General features: G+C 31.1%; 1 protein-coding gene across 9 annotated transcripts in view; it reads right to left on the bottom strand.

Moving 5' to 3' along the window:
- The window catches only part of Baz2b (bromodomain adjacent to zinc finger domain 2B), a 264,182-nt gene that overhangs the window by 55,204 nt on the left and 186,276 nt on the right, over positions 1-22,702 (bottom strand). For all 9 annotated transcript variants that reach the window (XM_076865719.2, XM_076865724.2, XM_076865722.2 and 6 more), the window contains 4 exons: positions 11,329-11,539; positions 6,307-6,399; positions 6,137-6,198; positions 2,289-2,354 (listed from right to left, as the gene is read on the bottom strand). In XM_076865719.2, coding sequence (XP_076721834.2) covers positions 2,289-2,354; positions 6,137-6,198; positions 6,307-6,399; positions 11,329-11,539 — 432 coding nt within the window. The remainder of the gene's footprint in view (positions 1-2,288; positions 2,355-6,136; positions 6,199-6,306; positions 6,400-11,328; positions 11,540-22,702) is intronic.

Genomic DNA, 22,702 nt, shown 5'->3' with positions numbered 1-22,702 from the left:
TTATTAAATTCATAAGAGTATGACAACTTTTCTTATTGTCTACAAACTTCGTTAAAAATCTATAACCACTGAGTATTTGTTATCTTAAAACTTAATTACAGAAAAAATTATTTTGTCATTTTTTGTTTTCTGATTTTAAAACATCTCTAAAAATTTAGAAAACAGGATATATATTAACTGCTAAATAAAAACTATTTCAAGAATAAATCACAGTGGATATATTACTCAGCATTAAAAGAGAATATGCATATGCAGGTAAATGGATGGAGTTGGAGAATATCATGCTAAGTGAAATAAGCCAATCCCTAAAAACCAAAGGCCGAATGTTCTGATAAGTGGATGCTGATCCATAATGGGTGGGGGATGCATGGGAAAAATGGAGGAACTTTGATGGGGCAAAGGGGATGAAGAAGTAGGGTGGGGGAATGGGGGCAGGAAAGATGGTGGAATGAGATGGACATCATTATTCTAGGTACATGTATAACTGCACATACGGTGTGACGCTACATTATGTACAACCAGAGAAATGAAAAGTTGTGTCGCAATTGTGTACAATGAATGAAAATTTATTCTGCTATCATATATACCTAATTAAAATAAATTAACTAATAAAAAATAAGTATACAGAATAGCAAAATTCATTGTTATCTATTTATGCATGCACACAATAATATGATTTGATCAAAAAATAAAATTCTTTAAAAAAAGAATAAATAGTAACAATTTTAAAATGCACGTCTACTTGAAATTTCTTTTAAAACTTGAAATTTAAGATATAACCACTAAATGAAGCATTAAATCTGTTTCTCCCTATCTCGAATATTGTGGTTAAATTTCAAGTGTTCTTTTCCCCGCCCTTTGTTGTTTTTACAATATCCTTTTTAAAAATATTTATTTATTCATTCATTCATCATTCATTCTAATTAGGTATATATGACAACAGAATGCATTTTGATTCACTGTATACAAAAGCAGCACAACCTTTCATGTCTTTGGTTGTATTCAATGTAGTGTCACACCATATGTCCTCCCCTTTTTCTAACAGGATGGAAACCTATAAACGTTTCATGAAACACATTTTGGCCATTGAGATCATATTATTTGGCTGGTGCTGTAGCTCAGTGGTAGAGTGCGTGCCTCGAATGTGGGAGGCACTAGGTTTGATCTTCGGTACCACATAAAAATAAATAAATATATATATTGTGTCCATCTACAACTAAAAAAAATTTTAATAAAAGATCATATAATCAAATGTAAGCTTTATAATATTAAAGTCATTAACTAGATAGTTTCATAACTATCTGGTAGTTAACTTCAATATACTTTAAGATAGAGATATTTTTGATTTAGGAGTTTAAGATTAATTTGAAATGAATTAGAGAACATGTATGTATTTCTAGAAGGGGTAAAAAAACAACAAAAATGTCAGCTATCTGGACCCACAGCAAATAAAGTGGTCTATAAAGCAGTAGTTTCCTGAGAAGCTGAGAAGTTATAATAATTTTAAGCATTAAAAGTTTATTTGCACTATGTTAGATGGAAATAACCTTGAGACATATGCCTGTTTAGACACAGTACACTAAACATAATTTGGCTTTTTTTGATGACTCAGGGCAATTATTTTGAACATCGGTTATTATACTACACAGTTTGATAGAGTAATGCCTTTGGGCTATTAAGGTGTTGAAATTGCTTGCTATTCAACTAAAAGATTACAAAATCTTGCCAGGCTTTTGGGTTCCTGTATATACCAGATGGAGCTTTTCTCTATTTTCCTTTGCTGTCTTTGGCTACTACTTTTGTTGTTGACAACATGTCTTCTATCTTATTCTAGTAATCTTATAGGGAACCGAGTTATGCTAGAACCAGCAAACCATGCCAGTAAAATTGTTTCTATATATAAAATTTAATTTTACTTTCAGAATGTTCACTTTTATAAATGTTTATTTCTATATTGAAAGTAAATATCTGACTATAAACTCTAATAACTTTTCTAAGAGTAAAGAACAAAGGTTTTAGCAAATGAACTTTATGACAACTATATTAGGTGGTCAAAAGTCTTCCTTTTTCTTTTGTCTCATTTCCTAGATTTTTACTGCTAGGATTAGATAAGCTTGCTAAATAAAATTCAGAGAAGGTCTTACTTTATGCATTATATTTAAAGATATTTTCTGATGAACATGTTAATTTGTATAGGTGAGAGACATAGGCAATTTTTTAATTTTTTTGCAGAGTTATCAAAAAACATGATTATATTACTTTAATCATATTAAATTTAAGAACTCTACCTCTAGAATTTGCTGGGCTCGAAGTTCTTTTTCCATTCTGATTTGCTGTATTCTCTTAATTTTTTCCTGAAGGAAAGATTATAAAAATTTAAGATAATAAAATAAATATTGAGGTAAAAAGTGTTTAACTGGAATCAAATAAGTTAAGAAAAAAACACAAAATTATCAAATGCTATCCAGACTGTATATAAAAATTTCAATGATTTATTACAAAATTATATGTTTTTATGTTTTAAATTCATATGATTTTAAAAATGTCTCATAATCTATAAAATAAAAATGCTAAATAAATATACAGAAACCAGATAAATAAAGCTGATTAAACTTACATAGCCTGGAAATAGTTATAAATATTTGTAACTGCAAATAATAATTAATTTGAAATAAGTACAGGATAGAAAAGTAGAAAAAATTAGTGTCTTCAGAGTCAGAATACATAAACTAGTTCTGGGTTAAAGTTATTAATTGGATGATCTCGAGCAAATAACTATTCATCTATAAACCAGGATAAGGTGCTTGCCCTTTCTTACTTTCACAATTAGATAAAAAATAATTTCCATTCTAAAACTTATAGTTAAATGTTGAACAATATGATATTCCTTTCAACTACTTCAATAAGCCCATCTGAAAATAATCTGTAATACTTAAAAAAATGGATTGATATCAATTTAAAAGTCTAAGGAATTGGTTATATAACACAATTGATATACACAATGTCTAAATTTAATGAACTGACTGTGGGTTATATTTTATTTAGTGATCATCTAGATTTTGATAAGAACTTACATTGATTTTTTAAAATTACCTCATATGCTATAAGCATACTGTTATCAATTTCATGCTCATAACTTCCACTTGAAAGTCCCAAAATGACACTGATGAGAATAAATGCATAATTTTCAGAACAAAAACACCTGAAATTTTCTACTTCAAATTGTATTTATTCTAGAACTTCCAGAGCAAACACATTTTATACTGCTGTATATTATAAAACTTGGTTCATTTTTCAGATGCTAATTGTGCCTTTTGAAGATATACTTTACTATATATTTAATTTCTTTTTGGTACACTGATGTTTTATTGATGTCCTACACGGGCCTACTACTTGATAATGAGATTTTGGGAATTAATATTATGATTTCAGAAGACTGATACCCTATGATTTTGCATTTTTATTCTGGTAAGCTAAAATACTTAATACTCTTTTGGTATTAAGTATTTTAGCTTACCAGAATAAAAACCCAAGGGTATCTTTCATGTTATTTACAAGTCCTAGAGAAGACTATGTTTGATCCATATCTGATGTATTTATTTGGATTAGAACTAAGTAAATCATACTCTTGAGCTAATTTTTCTGCTCTTGTCAATTGTAAGATTTTATAGTGGTATGCCCTCAAATAAGCACAAGAATACCACTGTACTCTTGGCAAAGAGATAGGTAGACAATCTTGGGCTTATGTAATTTGGGGCTTAAGTACATTTAGTCTAAAGTATTATCTTAAATATTCAAGAGATTTATATGTACTATTATGTGGTAGTGCTCTCACCAGGGATGAGAAACACAGGTAGATAAATGTTATTTATGAATTATAATAATAATATAGATTAATATTAGAGTATTGAGCACTTGAAAAAATACTGAGCTGGTCATTTTACATAAAACAACTTGTGATCATTAAAAACAAACAAACAAACAGAAGTTGAAATTATATTCTTACTATAAAAGAGAAAAACTGAGATTTCCAGAGTGAATACTTTTCCTAATATCAAAAAATTACAATTATCTTATTTTAAAACAGATGAAATAGAGAATTAGAGGTTAAGTAGTTCATCCAAGGTCACAAAATTATTATTATTTTTTTGTGGGTATAAAGTTATATCTATAATTTTATTTTTTATTTTTAAATTTTTTATTTGTTTTAATTAGTTACATATGACACTACAATGACCTTGACATATCATACATTTGAATCAGATGGGATATAATTTCTCATTTTTCTGAGTGTACAGGTTGCAGAATCATATTGGTCATGCAGTCACATATATACACACAGTAATAAAATGTCTATTTCATTCTACTATCCTTCCTATACCCCCCATCCCCTCCCCTCCCTTCCCATCACTTCTCTCTACCTAATATAAGGTAATGCTATTCTTTTTTTTTTCTTACATCTTCATACATGTATTTTGTATAACGATGAGGGTCTCCTTCCACCATCTATGCAATTCCCCTTCTCCCTCCCTTTCCCTCCCACCTCTCTTCCCTATCTAGAGGTAATCTTCCCATGCTCTTCCTCCCTACCCCATTTTGAGTCACTCCCCGTATATCAGAGAAGACATTTGGCATTTGTTTTTTGGGGATTGGCTAACTTCACTTAGCATAATCTGCTCTAATGCCATCCATTTCCCTGCAAATGCCATGATCTTGTTTTTTTTTTTTTTTTTTTTAGTGCTGAGTAATATTCCATTGTGTATAAATGCCATTCATCTATCGAAGGGCATCTAGGTTGGCTCCACAATCTAGCTACTGTGAATTGTGCTGCTATAAACATTGATGTGGCTGTATCCCTGTAGTATGCTGTTTTTAGGTCCTTTGGGTATAGCCACAATCACAAAATTATTAAGTAGCTGAGCTATATTTCAATCTAGGTTGCCCAAATCTCTAAACTCCAAAATTCTAAAACCCAACTCTGTATCAACTATCTCTAGTCACATTACTCAATTCTTCAGAGAACCTTAGAAATAATTACATTAAATCCAACCCAAGTCATTTATTTAGCAGCTATTTACAGAGTAACACAGTTGATTTCATTTCATACTTGGAAATAACTAACATTTAAAATTTCTTAAAGAATAATACTTTGCTACCATTTCCTCTCATTTTAATGTTACATGAGTTTGTGGAGATAGAAGACTAGTTTATGCATTCAATCTTAAATGAAGCCGAATACCTTATCATTTAGTATTGTACCTATAAGGATTTTAAAATTATTTCATTTGCTCAATCATAGTCTGAAGACCACATAGAGGAGGGATACTGCAAATAGAGAAATTCTGGATGTGCTAAAATAATGCTTTCATTATTTTTGTGCAGTAGTAAGTTTTAAGTAATTTTTGAAGCATTCAGAAGGGTAAACCTTATCATATATAACTTGAATTTAATTTTTTCTAATATTTTACATGTTTTAGAACAACCAACTTTCCTTATTAAAATGTGAATGTTCAAGCAATACCTTTCATTTACCACTACATAAATTTAAAAAGCCTTCAATTGTTCAGGACATCCACTTATACTCAAAGTACTAAGACACTAAAATACTTACATAAATTTTCTGTTTGCTAATTTTTGTTTGTTTGTTTATTTGTTTTGTGGTACTAGTGATTAAATCCAAGGGTGCTCTACCACTGACCTACATCTCCATCCCTTTTTAAACATGAGACAGTGTCTCACTAAGTTGCTGAGGCTAACATTGAACTTGTAGTCCTCCTGCCTCAAGGCTCCTGAGTTGCTGGGATTATAGGCATGCACCATCATGCTAGCTTGTAATCATTAAAAAAGAAAACAACTTAGAAATTTAGAGGTAGTGCACTTGCTGTGCATGCATAAGACCCTGGGTTCAATTCCCAGCACTGCAAGGAAAACCTCAAAACAAAACAAAACCTTGAAAGAAGACGACTTGATTTTAAAATGAGGTGAAATTTTAACTAATGGAAGGTGACAACTTTCTAAATAGAACACATAACAATGTGAAGTAGTTATTAAAAAAATCAAAATCAAAATAATGTACTTATGTAAATAGATCCTCCAAATAAGGACCATGTTCTAAAAGTTCAATGCATGAACATACCTGTTGTTTCATAATCTTTATTTGTTCTTTTTGCTTTCGTTTCTCCTCAGCAGCCATTATTGCTATGAGAAACCAAAGCACAGATTATCATTAGATGAGCAAAGAAGAAGCCTTTTATGAACTCCCCTACACTCACTTTTCAAATTCATGCCATCATTTATATCACCCACCTTGTTGTTTTTTAGCTTCTTTGGCAACCCGAGCCTGTTCCTGCTTTTGAAGTTTTCTCAAAAGCTTTATTTGTGCTGCTTGCCTGGCTATTTCTGAAAAACAAAAAATTTCAGAAAACATTACTAACAACTTCACATGACTGCAAACCTAAAATTCTAACTGTGAAATTAGTACTGTTATCATCATGAAGGGTATAATATTTAAGAAAACTGCTTTGGTTAAAAGATACCAAGTAGGAGAGTAGTGTAGTAGAAAATGTCATGGTCATTGTCCTTAGAAATTGCCAAAATTATAGGTTAAGAACAATAATTAGATTTCAATTGTAAAACAACAAAATACATAAAAAGAAATACCCTCAAATAAAACAGACTCTCCTCTCCAAACTTATATTTCAATGAACTATACTAATGGTTAAATCCTTAAATCAGTGATATTCTTACTTATGAGAAAGAGAGACTAAATCTTATAATCAATAATTTTAAGGACAATTTACTTCTCATAATTTCCAAGAAAAAATGTATGAACTTGGGTGGTAGAAAGGCATAAATAATGGCCCCAATTCTTCATTCCTCCCTTTAAACATGTCATTCACAATGTGACATTGCAGCAACTTCCATCAAGAAGTGGAATGTATTTTGTCCCTCGATTCTGAATTCATCTATGGTCAAGAGATTAGCAGCTGTAATGAAAGTAGAACCTGAAAGAGTATTTGTGCTCTTTCTACTTTTGCTCTTGTGCCGTGCCCATTACTATAAGGACATATTTGGTTTAGGCTGCTAGAGAATGAAACTGACCCCACATGTGTTATGAAGTCCAGCCAAGGTCAGCAAAGCTGTTTAGTTAGCTTACAACTGATTCCACTTGCACCAGCATTTAACACTTAGCATTATATGCTACTGAGGTTTGATGATTATTTGTTAACAACATTAATGGGGCAATAGGTATAAAGGCTATGAAATGTTACTGCTTTTCTGTGTTGGCAAACAGTCTGAATACTCCTAACTCTAGAAGTGGTGTATCGTGATATCATTTTAGAAAGCACCACTTTAACACACCCACCACAGGAACTAAGCAATCCAGACTTTGGGAATGGTACCAGGAGATCAGAAATGACTAAGTGAATTACAACTCCAACAGAGAACATGTAGAATGCAGACTTTGAATCACCTCTTTAAAAGACCCCTGTTCCTGCTGATGGACAGAATCACAGCCTCTGGAACAGGCTGTGTTTCTCCTTTGTTAACAAAGCAATAAAACTTCTGTATAGCATCACTATACAGAAGACATTGTTTCAAACATTGTATCTGAGGATCAATATAAGGAACCTATAAAACTATATTCATCAATAATGAGTATGCATGATTGCTAGCTCCTAAATCACTTGAGCTCTATCAATTTCCACCACTTAGTGAATGCAAGCATTGTTGTGTTAAGTTTACATGATCTTCACAACTACTTTATGAAATAAGCAATGCTGTGCCCAGGTTATAAATAAAATACCTAAGGCTCACTGAAGTTAAATAGCAGAGACAAGATATAAACCCAGGTCTGTCTTTTCAGCTCCACAGTCTATCTGCTAGTACTTCTAAAAATCTTTAAGCAATATTTGAATGCCTTGAGATTTTAACTAAGAATGTAATTGCATATTCTTGTAATAAATGGTTGCTTGCTATGGATAATTTTCTGTCATGAACATTTAAAAAAAGGTGAGGAGAAGTAAAGGGTATAAGTTTATCTTGTAAACTGGAAATGTTGATGAAAGACAAAAATGAAGCTAATGCTACTAAAGTATGTCTCCCAATATTCCAATAATTTCAACAATGAGGAAACATAGACATTATCAAAAATTTCTGGGTCACACAAAAAGATCTCCTATATACTAAATACTTTCAGGGGAAAAAAGCCTCTATCCTTGCATGCATACTCAGCAACCTCTAATAATATTCTTGAAGAATATCATCTCATCTATAATAATATCAGATAAACACTTCCTTCAACATTTAAGAATTGAAATGAACCCTATTGAACTCCACTATAAAGGCCTGAAGATGTGCTAAATGATTCTAAAAACATTTCCTGGAAAATGTGACATAAATATAGTCTTTTGTTCCCCTAAAAGAAGCTGACTTTTAATAAAGAAATTCTGTTTTATATATATATGTGTGTGTGTGTGTGTGTGTGTGTATACACACACACATGTATATATGTATGTTTGTGTATGAGTGTATCAGTAAACTTCAAGCTTCATAGAAGCACTTAATAATTTTTATTTTTAAGCCCTGTGGACAGAAAAACATCAAAAAATCCACCTCATATCTTTTCACTTTAGCAAGAAATATACAATTTGAATAATCATTAAAATTTATATAGCTTAAATTTTACATTTTGAGCAGCTGGAGGGGAAAATGTGAAAAGAAGAAGAAGAAAAAAGTAGAGATACTATGGAGCAAAGAGAATGAGTTAGAGATGCAGAAAAATTCACCTAGGTAGTGGGGAATAAATTGCTCCCATTATCTACTCGTGTATTTGGCTTGTGGTTGCTGAATATGTTACAATTAACACTTGAAATGTTAATTTGAAAAATATCTTTTATGATTTAAGAAATCACATACTGCTTTAATTTCAAAGATAAAAGTTAATTTTTGAAATAATGTTTATTTTCACTGAATTAGGGATCTTTTAGACAGAACTGATGTATTTGGTTTTAAGATACATTCTAAAACATTTTAACATCTCTAAAAATCGATGTATTAGACAATTGGCAGTATTTTATCTTCTTATAGCTATATAATAAAATAATGGTACATTGTATACACTATATAATATCTCATGTTCTATGACATAAAAAGGACAGGTGCTATTGGATACTTTGGAAAATTTGAAATTTAACAGTATTCATCAATTAATTAGCAGGTTTATTTATACAGACTAAAAGTGATTCATTCTTGTTTTCTTTTCTCCCCAGGAAAAAAACATGAAAACTATACACCATACAGTTATAAAAATGATAAATAATTATTTATTGTTAAATATTCAATCCTTACATACATGATGAGAAAGAACATATATATACAGTTACTTCAAAATTTACAGAAATTGCAAAGTTAACCCATGGCAATGGGGGAGAAGTATGTAATAGACTAAAAATCAATTTGAAAGCTAGAAGGAGAATAAAATATTGGGTAAAAGTAGATTAACTTCTATTTTGTTACAATAAAAACATAGTTAATTTTGCAAATTTATATTTGCCATTTCAGATATAATGATACTTATGTTGGATATACAAAGAGTCCATGTTTTAGCTATCAGTTAATTTTGAGGACTTATTTTATGCAAACAATACATATATTTAACCATTATGCATTTTTCAGAAGAATTAATGGATTATTGAGAATATTAACTTTTAAAATTTATGTATGTTAATATATCCATTTTTTTAATCATTACTGACAGCTACCTGGCAGAGATGAAACTCTTCAAAAAAAAAAAACAACAAATGAAGTAAAAACTAAAAAAAAAAATTTGACTAACATATTAAAGTAGAAAAAAATTTACAGGATATTAAGCTATATGGTAGGTTGTTAACTTACATACTACTGGTCAAACTTTGAATTGGTATAGCCTTTTTAGAGACAATACTTGCCTGCTATCTACCAAAATTAGACATGGTATGTGCAGTACATGTTTAAGTAAACATGATTTATATGTTTATTTTGTGCAATATATATTTATTAAGACACTGTGATAGAAAGGATTCATTGAAGAGACTGGTTTAATGAAGTACGGTAGAGCTACACATGGCATCATTCACTACTCAGTGATTAAAAGACAGATTGGTTGGTTTGTAAGCGCTAATACAGAAAGATTCAAGATAAGTGGGAAAAGAACAAGCTGAACAGTATGACATTATAAGTATATTTATTTTAGAAATCAAGAAGGATGTAAATATGTTCGAATGTATGTCTGAATATGTGTGTACACATTCTAGAGAGTTTTTTTAAAAAACCCTCCTAATGATTCCACTAATGAGGAAAAGTGTCTTTCGTTTTACAGGATTCTGTTCTATGAACTTTTTTCATAGATACTTTGTTTTAAAATAAAAACAAATATGCCAATATTATGGTGGTGTTTACAATAAATATAAATAAATATTTCAGGCATTTCCTCCAGATTTTGATGTTTATTTATAGAGAAAGTAAAAGAAGTAAATTTATGTTAGTCTTTTAAAGTAATTTTTCTTTATTAAACCTTTGTTTTACATTGTCTTATGTCTTTACATGTATGCTTGCAAATAAAGTTATCTATACATGTTTCTATGTTCAGGCAACTTTAAAAGCCTTCACATTTGTAAACAGTAACTAAATGCCATATCAGAACTATTTTATTTTATTCATCCTTCTCTGTGTTATATGTAGCATGGCTTTGGCTTGATAATTTATGTATAATTTTGAATCATGAATATATCTTAGGTTATTAATATGTGATATTAAAATACTTTTTCATATAGTTCTATTAATTGAGCATTTTGAAAATATATACTATATCCAGACTATAGGAGAACCCAAACTAAAAGACTGGTTTACTTACCAGTAATTGGAGTTCTCTGACTGAAAATTTATTTCACAGATCCACATATTTTGGAGTAATTCTCATGTACCACCTCAAGGAATCGGGAGCTGTTAAAAGGAGAATTTCCAGAAGGTTGGCACGACCTTAAGGCAAGTGCCAAGTGCTGGTTGATTCCCTTTCTGTGCAAGCCTTAACAGCTTAACACCCACATTTGTAATTCTAAACACATGGGATAGGATGTGTTTATAAGTATGGCTCTTGAAAAATTACCTAAATCAAAGAACTCCAGTTACCAGTGGGACTCCTTATTTTCTCATTTATTTTAACACAAATATCTATTATTTAGAAACTGAGAATAGCGTCATTCATTCCTAAGTATAAAAATGTAAAAAATAGGTTTAGCATAATTTTTAGTATAATTAGCACTGTGTTACGTACATTACATTTCTTACCTTGAGCCTGCAGTTTTCTTAGCAATTTGGCATCTGTGTTATCTAGGAATTCTGCACTGCCAACATTTGGAGGTCGACCCTTCCGACGTTTCATCCTGGATTCCTCTCTTGCTCGCTGTCTATCTGGATTTGGTGGTCTTCCTCTACGACCTTCCATTGCCCTGATTCGAGGAATGACATCCTCTTCTTTCAAAAGACACCACTGCATTCCCTTTTAATTAACATTTAATAGAAATAATATATTACAAATACAATAAAATGAGAGATCAATATGTCAGAAAATTCTAGATAAATATTTTGAAATTTATAAAGCTTATACACATTTTAGCAATTTTATTTTTTAAAGTAAATTTAGATTTATAATTATGACTTTGGCATAGTTTTAGTATTCCTACTTAAATAACAATCTTTATTAATTAATGTATACATTTGCATCTATATCTGTAAACATAGAGAAATATACCCTTTTTCTCCCCCTTTCCAAGTCTTGGGGATTGGATTCAGAGCCTCACACATACTAGGTAAGTACTCTACCAATGAACTACATCCCGAGACCTTTAAATTGCCCTTGCTGACTTCAAACTTGTAACCCTCCTGCCTCAGCTTTCCCAGCAGCTGGGATTACAGGCATGTTTCACTAGGCCTGGCTTAGGGGTATACCTTATACACCTTTTCTGAACTATAACAACCATAATGTTGACAGACATTCGAAAATATTAGTGATGACCACCCTTAGATTGTTCTTGTGGGTAATCAGTTCAAACAAAAGCTACCCCCCAAAATAGATGAATGTTCTCTTTACAGGAATATTATAGCTAATAAATGAAGACAGGAAATAAGAGTATATAAACATTTTGTAATACTTAATGAATTAATGTATCCAACATTGAACTTGAATGGAGGCTTATCACCCAAAAGACAGACAACCAGACCATGTTAGCCTCCTAATGAAGGCTCACACTATCATTTATAAAGTCTTACCCCTAAAATCAAAACTGCATTTGATCAAGCCTCTAGATTTAATTACTATAAGTTTAAAGAAAGACAACTGAGAGAGATCTTTTACACTAACTATACAGCAAATTCTACAAATGACCTAATTTCTTCAACAAGTAAATTATGAGAAGAAAAAGATCTGTGGGAAGATTAAATTGAAAGATGTACTAAACAATTCCAATATGTGGACCTTACTTAGATATTGATTCAAATAAACAAACTGTTAGGAAAATTTTAACAAAACGATTGAAAATTTTAATAATGACATTTGATGATATCAAGAAATTATTAGTCATGTGTTAATGAAAGGAATATTGTTCTGAGAAATATGTCCGTAGGTGATTTGGTCATTGAGTAAAATATACATAAACATATGGTATAACTAACTATACATCTAAGGCATATGATATATACAAGCTTATACATATGACATAAGCTTGATATACATGTACGTGTGTGTGGGTATGTGTGTGTAGCATATAGTTTCTGGGGCCATAATGAACAAAATAACACAAAATTAAATCAAGAATAAGAAAATGATGCAATTAAGAGGTGAGGTAAAAATGATATGTGTAAGGGTGTCAGTGAAACAAGGGATAATATATTACACTAAATCTTTTTATAAGCAGGAGTATTTTATAAAATGACAATAAAAGTATAGTAAATGCTCACCAGTAACATAATAATATATTATTCTATTAATATTATGCATTTTGTACAATTGTATGTGTCATTCTTTCAAATGATTGGCAGCACAAGTTTGTTTGCATCATCATCACCACAAATGCATGATTAATGAGTTATGCTCTAATGTTATAATGGCTACAATGCTACTAGGTGAGAGAAATTTTTCAGCTCCATTATAATCTTATGGGACCACTGCAGGACTTGTGGTCCATTGATTGGAAACATGGTTATTTGGCACATGACTATATTTCAAAGCATGATAATGATACAGTGGTTATGTATGAAAAACAAGAGTCCTTAGTTTTTAGAAATAAAAATGAAAAATTAACAGATAAGATGTACGATTTGCTTCACAAGAAAGACCTTGAACAGCCAAAGCAATCCAGAATAAAAAGAACAATGCTGGATGCATCATAATACCTGGTATTAAAATATACAACAGAAGCATAATTACAAAAACAGCATGGCATTGACATAAAAACAGACATGTCCTAAAAGTATAGACTAAAGGACCCAGAAATAAACCCACTTATCTATAGTCATCCAATTTTCACAAAGGTGCCAAAAACATAGTTTGGAGACATGACAGCCTCTTCAACAAATGGTGAAAGAAAAATGGGATATCCGCGTGTAGAATATTGAAACTAGATTGCTCTCACCCTATATAAAAATCAACTCAAAATGGATCAAATACTTTAATGTAAGATCTGGAGGAAAACAGGGGAAACGCTTCAAAATACTGGCACAGGCAACTGTTTTGCTCAGGAAATAAAAGTAAGAATTGTCAAATGGGATTATATAAAATTAAAAAGCTTCTGCACAGTGAAGGAAACAACAGAATGAAGAGACAATCTACAGAATGGGAGAAAGTCTTTACTAGCTACATATCTGACAGAGGATTAATACCCAGAATATATATTAAAAAAAAACTTCAAAAAGTTAACAAGAACTATTAATAACAACCAATACATAAGCAAATGATATGAACAGAGAATTCTCAAAAGAAAAAGTGCAAATGACCAAAAGTTGTTTAAAAAAATATTCAATGGCTTAGGCCACCAGGGAAATGTGAATTAAAACTTCACTGAGATTCCATTTCATCTCAGTAAGAATACTGATTATTAAAAAAAAAAAAAAAGTAACAAATGTAGGACAGGAGTGTGAAGGAAAATAGCCAGGTGCAGCATTGCACGCCTGTAATCCCAGTGGCTCAGGAGGCTGAGGCAGGAGGATTAAGAGTTCAAAGCCAGCCTCAGCAAAATCAAGGTGCTAAGCAACTCAGTGAGACCCTGTCTCTAAATAAATTACAAAATAGGGCTGGGGATGTGGCTCAGTGGTTCACTGCTCTTGAGTTCATCCCTAGTACCCCTGGCCAAAAAAAAGGAAATCCTCACTCTGTTGATGGGAACGATAATTACTATAGTCACTATAGAAAACAGTGTGAAGGTTCCTAAAAAAAACTAAAAATAGATCTACTACATAGATCTATAATACTCCTGGGGAAATGAAGTCAGCACACAAAAGAGATACTCACATGCCCATGTTTATTATGGCAATATTCACAATAGCTAAGGTATGGAATCAATTTAGTTGCTCCTCAAAAGATTAAAAAATATATGGTACATATATAGAATGGAGTATTATTTAGCCACAAAGAAGAATAAAATAATGTCATTTGCAGGAAGATGGATGGAATTGGAGGTTATCACAATAAGCAAAATTAGCCAGACAGAAAGTATTGGGCCAGGCACTGTGGCACACATTTATTATCTTAGCTACTTGGGAGGCTTAGGCAGAAGAATCACAAGTTCAAGGCCAGCCTCAACAGCTTAGCAATACCCTCAGCAACGTAGAGAGATCCTGTCTCAAAATAAAAAACAGTTGAGATGTGGCTCAGTAGTAAAACACCCCTGGGTTCAATCCCTAGTTAAAAAAAAGTAATACATGTTTCTTCTTATATGTGGAAACCCCAAAAAACAAAAACAAAAAACAAAAAGAGAGAGAAAAATAACTGGAAATAGAAGACAACCTAAAGGAAGAGAATAGGGTAAAAGAGGGTGATAGGGAGAGCGGATACAATCAAATAATGACACATGCATGTATGGAAATACATCACACAGCGAAACACATTAATTGTACAATTAATATGTTCGAAAATATAAGTAAAATTGAAAACAACAAAGATTTTCTTTAACAAATTTTTAAAGTGGAGAAGGAGATAGGGTTATTTTAGTAAAGCTGATGATAAATACATGGTATATTATTCTATGTACTTCTGTGCATATTTGAGGTTTCTCCTTATCCTCTGCCTTCTGGAGCACACACAGCAACAAAATACAGCTGTACTCTAAAAATAATTCAATTTAGTGCTAAACACAATCTGAGTCAGGTTTTCAAATATCCTGTATATGTTAATCAAAATAAAAATATATGTTTCATTACCTCACTTACAGTCTTAAATAATGTGTTCAGATACAGAAGAGGTACCCTTTTAAATAACTGACTTCTTATTTCTTACTTTTTAAAGAGTGAATTCCTTTAGTGTATAGTTTAAGAAGAAATTTAAATGTACTTTTCTCTTAAAAGAACCTTAAAGTAGGAATTTTTCTTAAACATTGGGAGCAATTTAAAATAATCAAAAGTTCTTGAGTTTTATTTTATGTGATGATTACTAACCTTAGGCAAAGAATCAATCAATCAATCTATCTATATCTATATCTATATCTTAGTTAAAAGTTACCAAAAATACAAATACTATTACTTGCTACCCCAATGGAAAAGAGTTAATAAACCTATATTCTAAGTACTATATTTTGTTTCAGGCATTTGAGTACATTATATATCTTAATCTTTACAACATTCCTAACTAATACAGTAGGTTTTATTGACCTTGTATTACAATAGAAAGAATTCAAGCCCAATGAGGTACACAGACAGCAAGAAACAGAACTGTGATTCAAATCCAAAACTGTCTCATTCTGATACTACATGCTCTTGTACTACATATACAAGATGTACAAAGATGTTACAAAGCTATTATTATACTCGGTAAGTGACTGATCCAAAATATTCTGTTTTGAAAGCACAGCCAAGATTATATCTAGAAAAGACTGTCAGAAAAAATTTAATGCATATAGTCCACATCTATGTGCATAAATTAAACCTATATTAACTCCATTCAGTAATTCTTTTTTTTAATATTTTTTTTTATAAGTAGTTGAACACAGTACCTTTATTTATTTATTTTTATGTGGTGCTGAGGATCGAACCCAGGGCCTTGCACGTGCTAGATGAGCGCTCTACCACTGAGCTACAATCCCAGCCCCTCCCTTCAGTAATTCTCATGCTAAATTTTTTTTTAATTATAAAAATTTTTTATAAGTATTCAAATGAAGTAAATAGGTTCAACAGTTGTATCAAGTGCAAAGAAAACCTTTGGAACAGTTTTATGATAGGGCAAGTCATGTTCACCAGCAAGGGAAGCTTTTAATTAGTTTAGGTTTTCATTTTCTATTGTGCTCTTAGAAACCAAGGCCGCATGTACCACACTACTTGAAAAATATATTTGTAACATAGAGAAGAGAGAGGCTCATAAAAGAATCTGTAAACAAATCTGCATTAAGAATTAGAAAATTCATTTCAGATCAAGATTTAAAGAGTTTTATCAACTTTTCTTTTCCACATACAGTTTTCACATAGTTATTTAACTAGGAAAATATATTTGTTTCAAAAAGTAGTAGTATATGTGGATGCCCAAAATTTACCAACAAACATAGAGATATTATTATTTACATTTTTGCCCTTGGTATTTAGAAAGTAAATACTTTCTAAAGGGATTGCATATACTAGATTACATGTGATGTCCCCTAAATTCTGGATTTCAGAAAATGAGAAAAGGATGGCATGGAAAACCTAACTTCATACTATAACCTCAATTCACTCAAGAGCCAAATAATTGTGAGGAAAAGTGAATATACTTTATATCACTTGACTTATATGCTACTAGCTTTTTGGGTCAGAAATTGTATGTTTAAAAAGTTAATTATTTTTCTTAATTTCTAAGATGTAAAACAGTAAATGTTTCTTGGAAATTATCTTTCCTAAGATTTAAAAGATATAGATAGGAGCTGTGCATAGTGGTACACACTTGTAAACCTAGTGTCTTAGGAGGCTGAAGCAGTGGGATCACAAATTCAAAGCCAGTCTTGGCAATTTAGGCCCTAAGCAACTTAGTGAAGACCCTGCCTCAAAACAAAAATATAAAAAGGTTTGGGGGTTTGCCCCTGGGTTAAATCCTGGGTACCAATAAATAAATAAATAAACAAATAAATAAATAAATAAAATATAAAAATAAAAGATATAGATAAAAAGAAAATAGAAGATTAATATGATGGAGATGGTAAGAGATCAAAGTTTTGTTATATTATTATAATTCCTCTTTCAAGAGTTGTTAATTTATAGCCTTAGAAAAATAACACATTTGGGGGCTGGGAATGCGGCTCAAGCGGTAGCGCGCTCGCCTGGCATGTGTGGGGCGCTGGGTTCGATCCTCAGCACCACATAAAAATGAAATAAAGATGTTGTGTCCACCAAAAACAAATAAATATCAAAAAAGAGAAAATAACACATTCACTTATATAAATACTTAAAAGACAAAAGAAAAACACAAAAAAGTGTTTTATTTCAGAAAACTGAATAAAATAGTCAAAGTAAAAAAGGAAAATGAGATAAATATAGGATTGTAACATATTATTTTAAAAAGTTTCCATTACTTAAATATTTGTTGAGGTAACTACTCTAAGGAAGGCAATACATTATCTAAAGGTGAGTTACAGAGTCCTTTCCCATACAGGAACAGTATTTTTAACAAGGACTGTAGGCTAAGACTATTCTAATGTAGGTGATTCAAGGACCACTCCATGAGAAGTAATAAAATGGAAAAAGATTTAGAGGTTAGGACAGGAAGTCATCTCAATAGTCCCTGTAAAAATTATAAGGGTCTGAATTAGTGCATGGGAATTAGAGCTAGAAAGGGAGGAAATATATGGGTCTTTAGAGGGGAAAACAAACTTGAGTGGGCTTGAAGATTGCCTGGATGTGAAGGAGGAAAGGTGACTAAGGTGTGCAGTAAATAATACGGAAAAAGGAAATGGTTGTGAGGTTTTCTTCCTGAACAAAAGTTAAGTTACAGGATGGAGAATTATTTAGAAAAATTGGCAAATAAATTAGTTCTCTCTACTTTTGGCAAATAAATTAGTTTTCTCTCTACTTTTTAGGACTTAGAGCTTAAAATAAATAAAATATTTATTTTGAATGAACTCATTTAAAAATATTTTCAGCATTCAGAAATTCAAAAGAAGAGTCACTATGAAATTTTATTTCAATATGACTTTCCTGTTTCAATATTTCTATGTGCTTCAATAATGACATTCCAAAGTATAGGTGAACATTTCATGAGCAACTGGTTTGTTTTCACCTTTCTTTCAGACAATGAATTGCCTCATTGGGTTTCCCACATTCTATTCAAAGCTAGAATCAATCTGTGGTTTAGCAGCAACATGTTTAGGTCTTAACAGTTGTTCTCAAGTCTCATTCTTGCTTCAATTTTATATCCTAGGTTGTATTTTGCTTTTGTTATTCCCATTTTGTTTGATTTTGCAAATCTGTAAACTGATTTATTTTGAAGGTAAAGCAGTATATAAGTAAAGGGAGTAAACCAGTCTACCAAAAGGTAATATACTGATCTATTTGCCAAGTTACTGAGGATTTTCTAAGTTTTAGTGTCACTAAGACTTTGCTGCACCAATTTTAACGTGGATTTGCAATCCTGTGCTATTAAATGCTGATTTTCAAGTTTAATATCTAAGATAACCTGTATGTCTTAAATGTTCCATGTTATATAAGTGAATAGAAGGAACTCTCTTCTACTCTACTTATCCTTTTCTAAATCAGGACCCATGTTTACCCCAGTCCTTGCCTGTAGTACTAAAATAGTTGTGGTGTATGTTTTAAATCTAGATTGAGATACATGTTCTGACAATTTTAGGTGTTAGTTATTCAGAGAACTGATTATTTACCAAACTGATTTTTGGGTATATGATTTTCAGTAAATTTAACCACAGCTTTAGTAAAGGAAGTTTTTCCTTTCTCTGAAAGTGTACTTTAAGAATCCTTTACTTTCAAGTAGTTTACATAAAACTTTCAGAATGCCATACTAAAAGGGAATGGACTTAAAGGTGTCCTATAGTATTTGCATTTACATTACAGATGAGAGAATTAAGTAGGTTTCAGTTTTTCAAAGCAACATAGGATGCTGAATTTCCCTGAAAAAATCTAAAAAATCTTAGGGCATGAGCAAAGCAAGGGCATTAATATTTCTGACAGTATTTGACATTTTATATTTTCAGAAAAACAGTAATATAAAAAAGTCAGAATTTGTTGGATTTTCTTATGTCTCTCTTTTAATTTAGTATTGTGTCTATTTTTAGTCACTTGACAATTCAGAGGTAGGTAGTGAATGCTTGATATACTATACTTAATGGCATTAGGAATTAGTAATCTACTTTAGTCATATAGCTTCTTAACACTACATACTATTTTGAATATTACTTCAAAAATGTGAAAGAATAATAGCTGTCTCTAGTGGGGGAGGGGTATCATCTATTAGAAACAGTTGAGAAAGATGTGGTTTGAAACAACTGCTTCCATAAGGCTGACTTCACTATCTAGTTAATCACAGTAGGTTACCTTCTGAGAGTGATAACTTTCAATATTTCCTCTTCAGCTCCACACTTGGACTTGTCTAGCCACAAAAATCCTACCTGGTAAATCAATGACATAAATTTCTAGACTTTTAGATTTCTGGTACTGATCCTTCATGTTCTCAGTGTCCAAATGTGCCCACAGCTATGTTGCACTAGGTGTGACAGTTAACAGCAAAGAACTCTGGTTGTTGACTCCCAATCTTTTGTTCTTAATTTGAAATAATTACCAGCATTACAATTGTGCCAGAGATTGTATGTTGACTAACTTATTGTGAAGTTTCCTCTTACATTTAGTTAACAAAATCTTAATTTTAGCTGGTCAGCATCAGAATAAATTCTCCAGAACAGGGTGCTCTAAACCAATGATCATAACTTCTATTTTTCTGTACTCTTTAGTCTCTCCAGTAACAGTGATTTTTCTTCAACTTCTGGCTTTCAACTTTTCTGAAGTAAAAAATAAGTTCACAATTTCTCTTATGGAAAAAATGCCTTCAGACAACATTTATTTGAGGGAAAAATGCCTGCCGCGTTAAATATATTTGCCATAAACATTTATTAATTAATGACTATGAAAAAAGGCTCTTTTCAGAAAGAACTACACTTTATTTTCCATATGGCATTATACCATTTGAAGAATGCTTTTTTCCCCCAAATATAACATCTTAAATAGAAAAAAAAAAGCAATGATTTCAGCATTATTTTTAATTGTTTCATCTTTGTATCTTCCTATGCATTTTTGGACTGAGTGTATTAGATATTCAACACTTGAAATGCTTCTGAATTTCCCAGGTTTTATTTAAAATGATCATAAATGTAATATTTGTGCTTAAATTTTTTTTCTATAATTCACAAAAAATGTTTTTTAGTAGATCATTATATATTTTAAAATAACCTCTGTTACTTATAATTGAAACTTTCATATATTCTGAGGAAAATGTGAATAACTTTTATTTTAGCATTATATTTAGTTAAACAAAAAAAACTATGTTTTACCAAAATATAACTTGACCTTACTTTCTATTATTCTGACAATAAAATAAAATAAATGACAAGCATTAGGTTCAACAAGTTCTATATAATGTAACAGAACAGAAATCTGTTAAAAAGGAAAAAAAAAAACAACTCTTGGGCTGTGGATATAGCTCAGTTGGTAGAATGCTTTCCTCGCAGCACCACACACACACACACACACACACACACACACACACACAAAATGAAATTAAAGGATACCTAATTAAAGTAACTAAATAATAAAGAAAATAATTTTTAAAAAACCTCTTTATCTTACCTTATACCCTTTTCTAAACTAAAGAGGCTAAAACAGCCCATAGAACTTCATTAGAAGGTAGCTAGCCAGTATAGCACAGACTTACAGACAACATTACTATTTGTTTCATGATGTTTATCACCCCTAAAGTTAAGGTAGTAAGAAGTGTTTGATATCTATCAATAGATGCTGAGAGTGGCTGATTCTACAAATCTCTGACCATACTTGTGGACTGAAATAAATAAAACTGATAATGAATGGATTAAAGGATTTTTACCTCCATGTCTTTATTACTCAATTCACTTCAAATTAAGGGCTTCTTTTTTCTTTTTAGAGGTAATCATTAGATTGTTGTTCTTTGAGTAAGAATGAATTCACTTAAATGTCAATAAATATGAGTTATCATACATATTACTATTTTTTTTAATATCTTGTTTTATTTATTTTCTTATGTAGTCCTGAGGATCGAACCCAGTGCCTTATGCATGAAAGTCAAGCGCTCAACAACTGAGCTACAAACCCCAGCCCTTAGTCACTATTTTCAACAAATGTTTGTGCTAAAAATTCGTATTTAATTATTATCTTAATATCAGAAACATTAAATAAAAAATGATTAATTTATACAAAATAATCATCATTCTCTATTGCAGGTATTTACCTTCTACGAGAAATTATCTCCGTAGTTTCATCTATAAAATATAAAGCTTTGAAAGACCACTGATGCAATTTTTGAAAAGCTTCAAGTAAAACTAGAACCTGCAGAACTAATAATTTTTACTGGTATATTTTAAGAGAAGAAAGAAAAACATGATGGTGAAAACATATTTACAAGTAAAATATTTTATTTGGAGACTGATTTAAAATGCTAATAGGGCTAGGATTGTGGCTCAGTGGTAGAGTACTCTCCTAGCATGGGTGGGACCCGGGTTCGATCCTCAGCACCACATAAAAATAAAGGCATTGTGTTGTGTCCATCTACACCTAAAAAATAAATATTAAAAAAAATAAAAGTAAAAAAAATAATAAAATGCTATAAATAAATTAAGCTGTTGACAGTGGAGCATGGCAGCCTGAAGCAGACTGATCACAAGTTCAAAGCCAGTGTTGACAACTCAGGAAGACCTTCTGAAAAATAATATTTTTATAAGGGTAGAGATGTAGCTCAGTGGTAGAGCGCCTGCCAAGCATGTACCAGGCCCTAGGTTCTATAGTCCCAGGATGGTGAAAACCAACAAACAAGAGTACTAATGAATATGTAAATAAAACATATAATTTCCTATCACTCAATGGATATATAAAGCCTGGAACATTTGCGATCATTATTTACAATTTCCAACCACCAATTCTAAGCTTTATTCGAATTACAAACTGGAGAAGTATTATTTTTAAAAGATATTGTTTTTTACATTAAATACATAATACAAGAAAATTTCAGAAAACAAAATACAAAAGAACATAAAAAGCAAAACAAAAAATCCACTCTACTGTCAAATATTACACGCATTTTTAAAGTTTTGACACATTTCCTTTTGATCTTTTGGTATGTACAATTTTGCTTTTTGATACATTTTTAGCCATTAAATCACTAATAAAATGTGTATAAAGTTAGATACATTATAAATACATATAATTATCACTGCATGGTAGTATTTCATTTGTG

The sequence above is a fragment of the Callospermophilus lateralis genome, chromosome 9 (assembly GCF_048772815.1).
Source record: "Callospermophilus lateralis isolate mCalLat2 chromosome 9, mCalLat2.hap1, whole genome shotgun sequence".
Classification (NCBI taxonomy): domain Eukaryota; kingdom Metazoa; phylum Chordata; class Mammalia; order Rodentia; family Sciuridae; genus Callospermophilus; species Callospermophilus lateralis.
The sequence above is the reverse complement of the archived record's forward strand: the minus strand, read 5'-3'. Positions and strand labels throughout refer to the sequence as shown.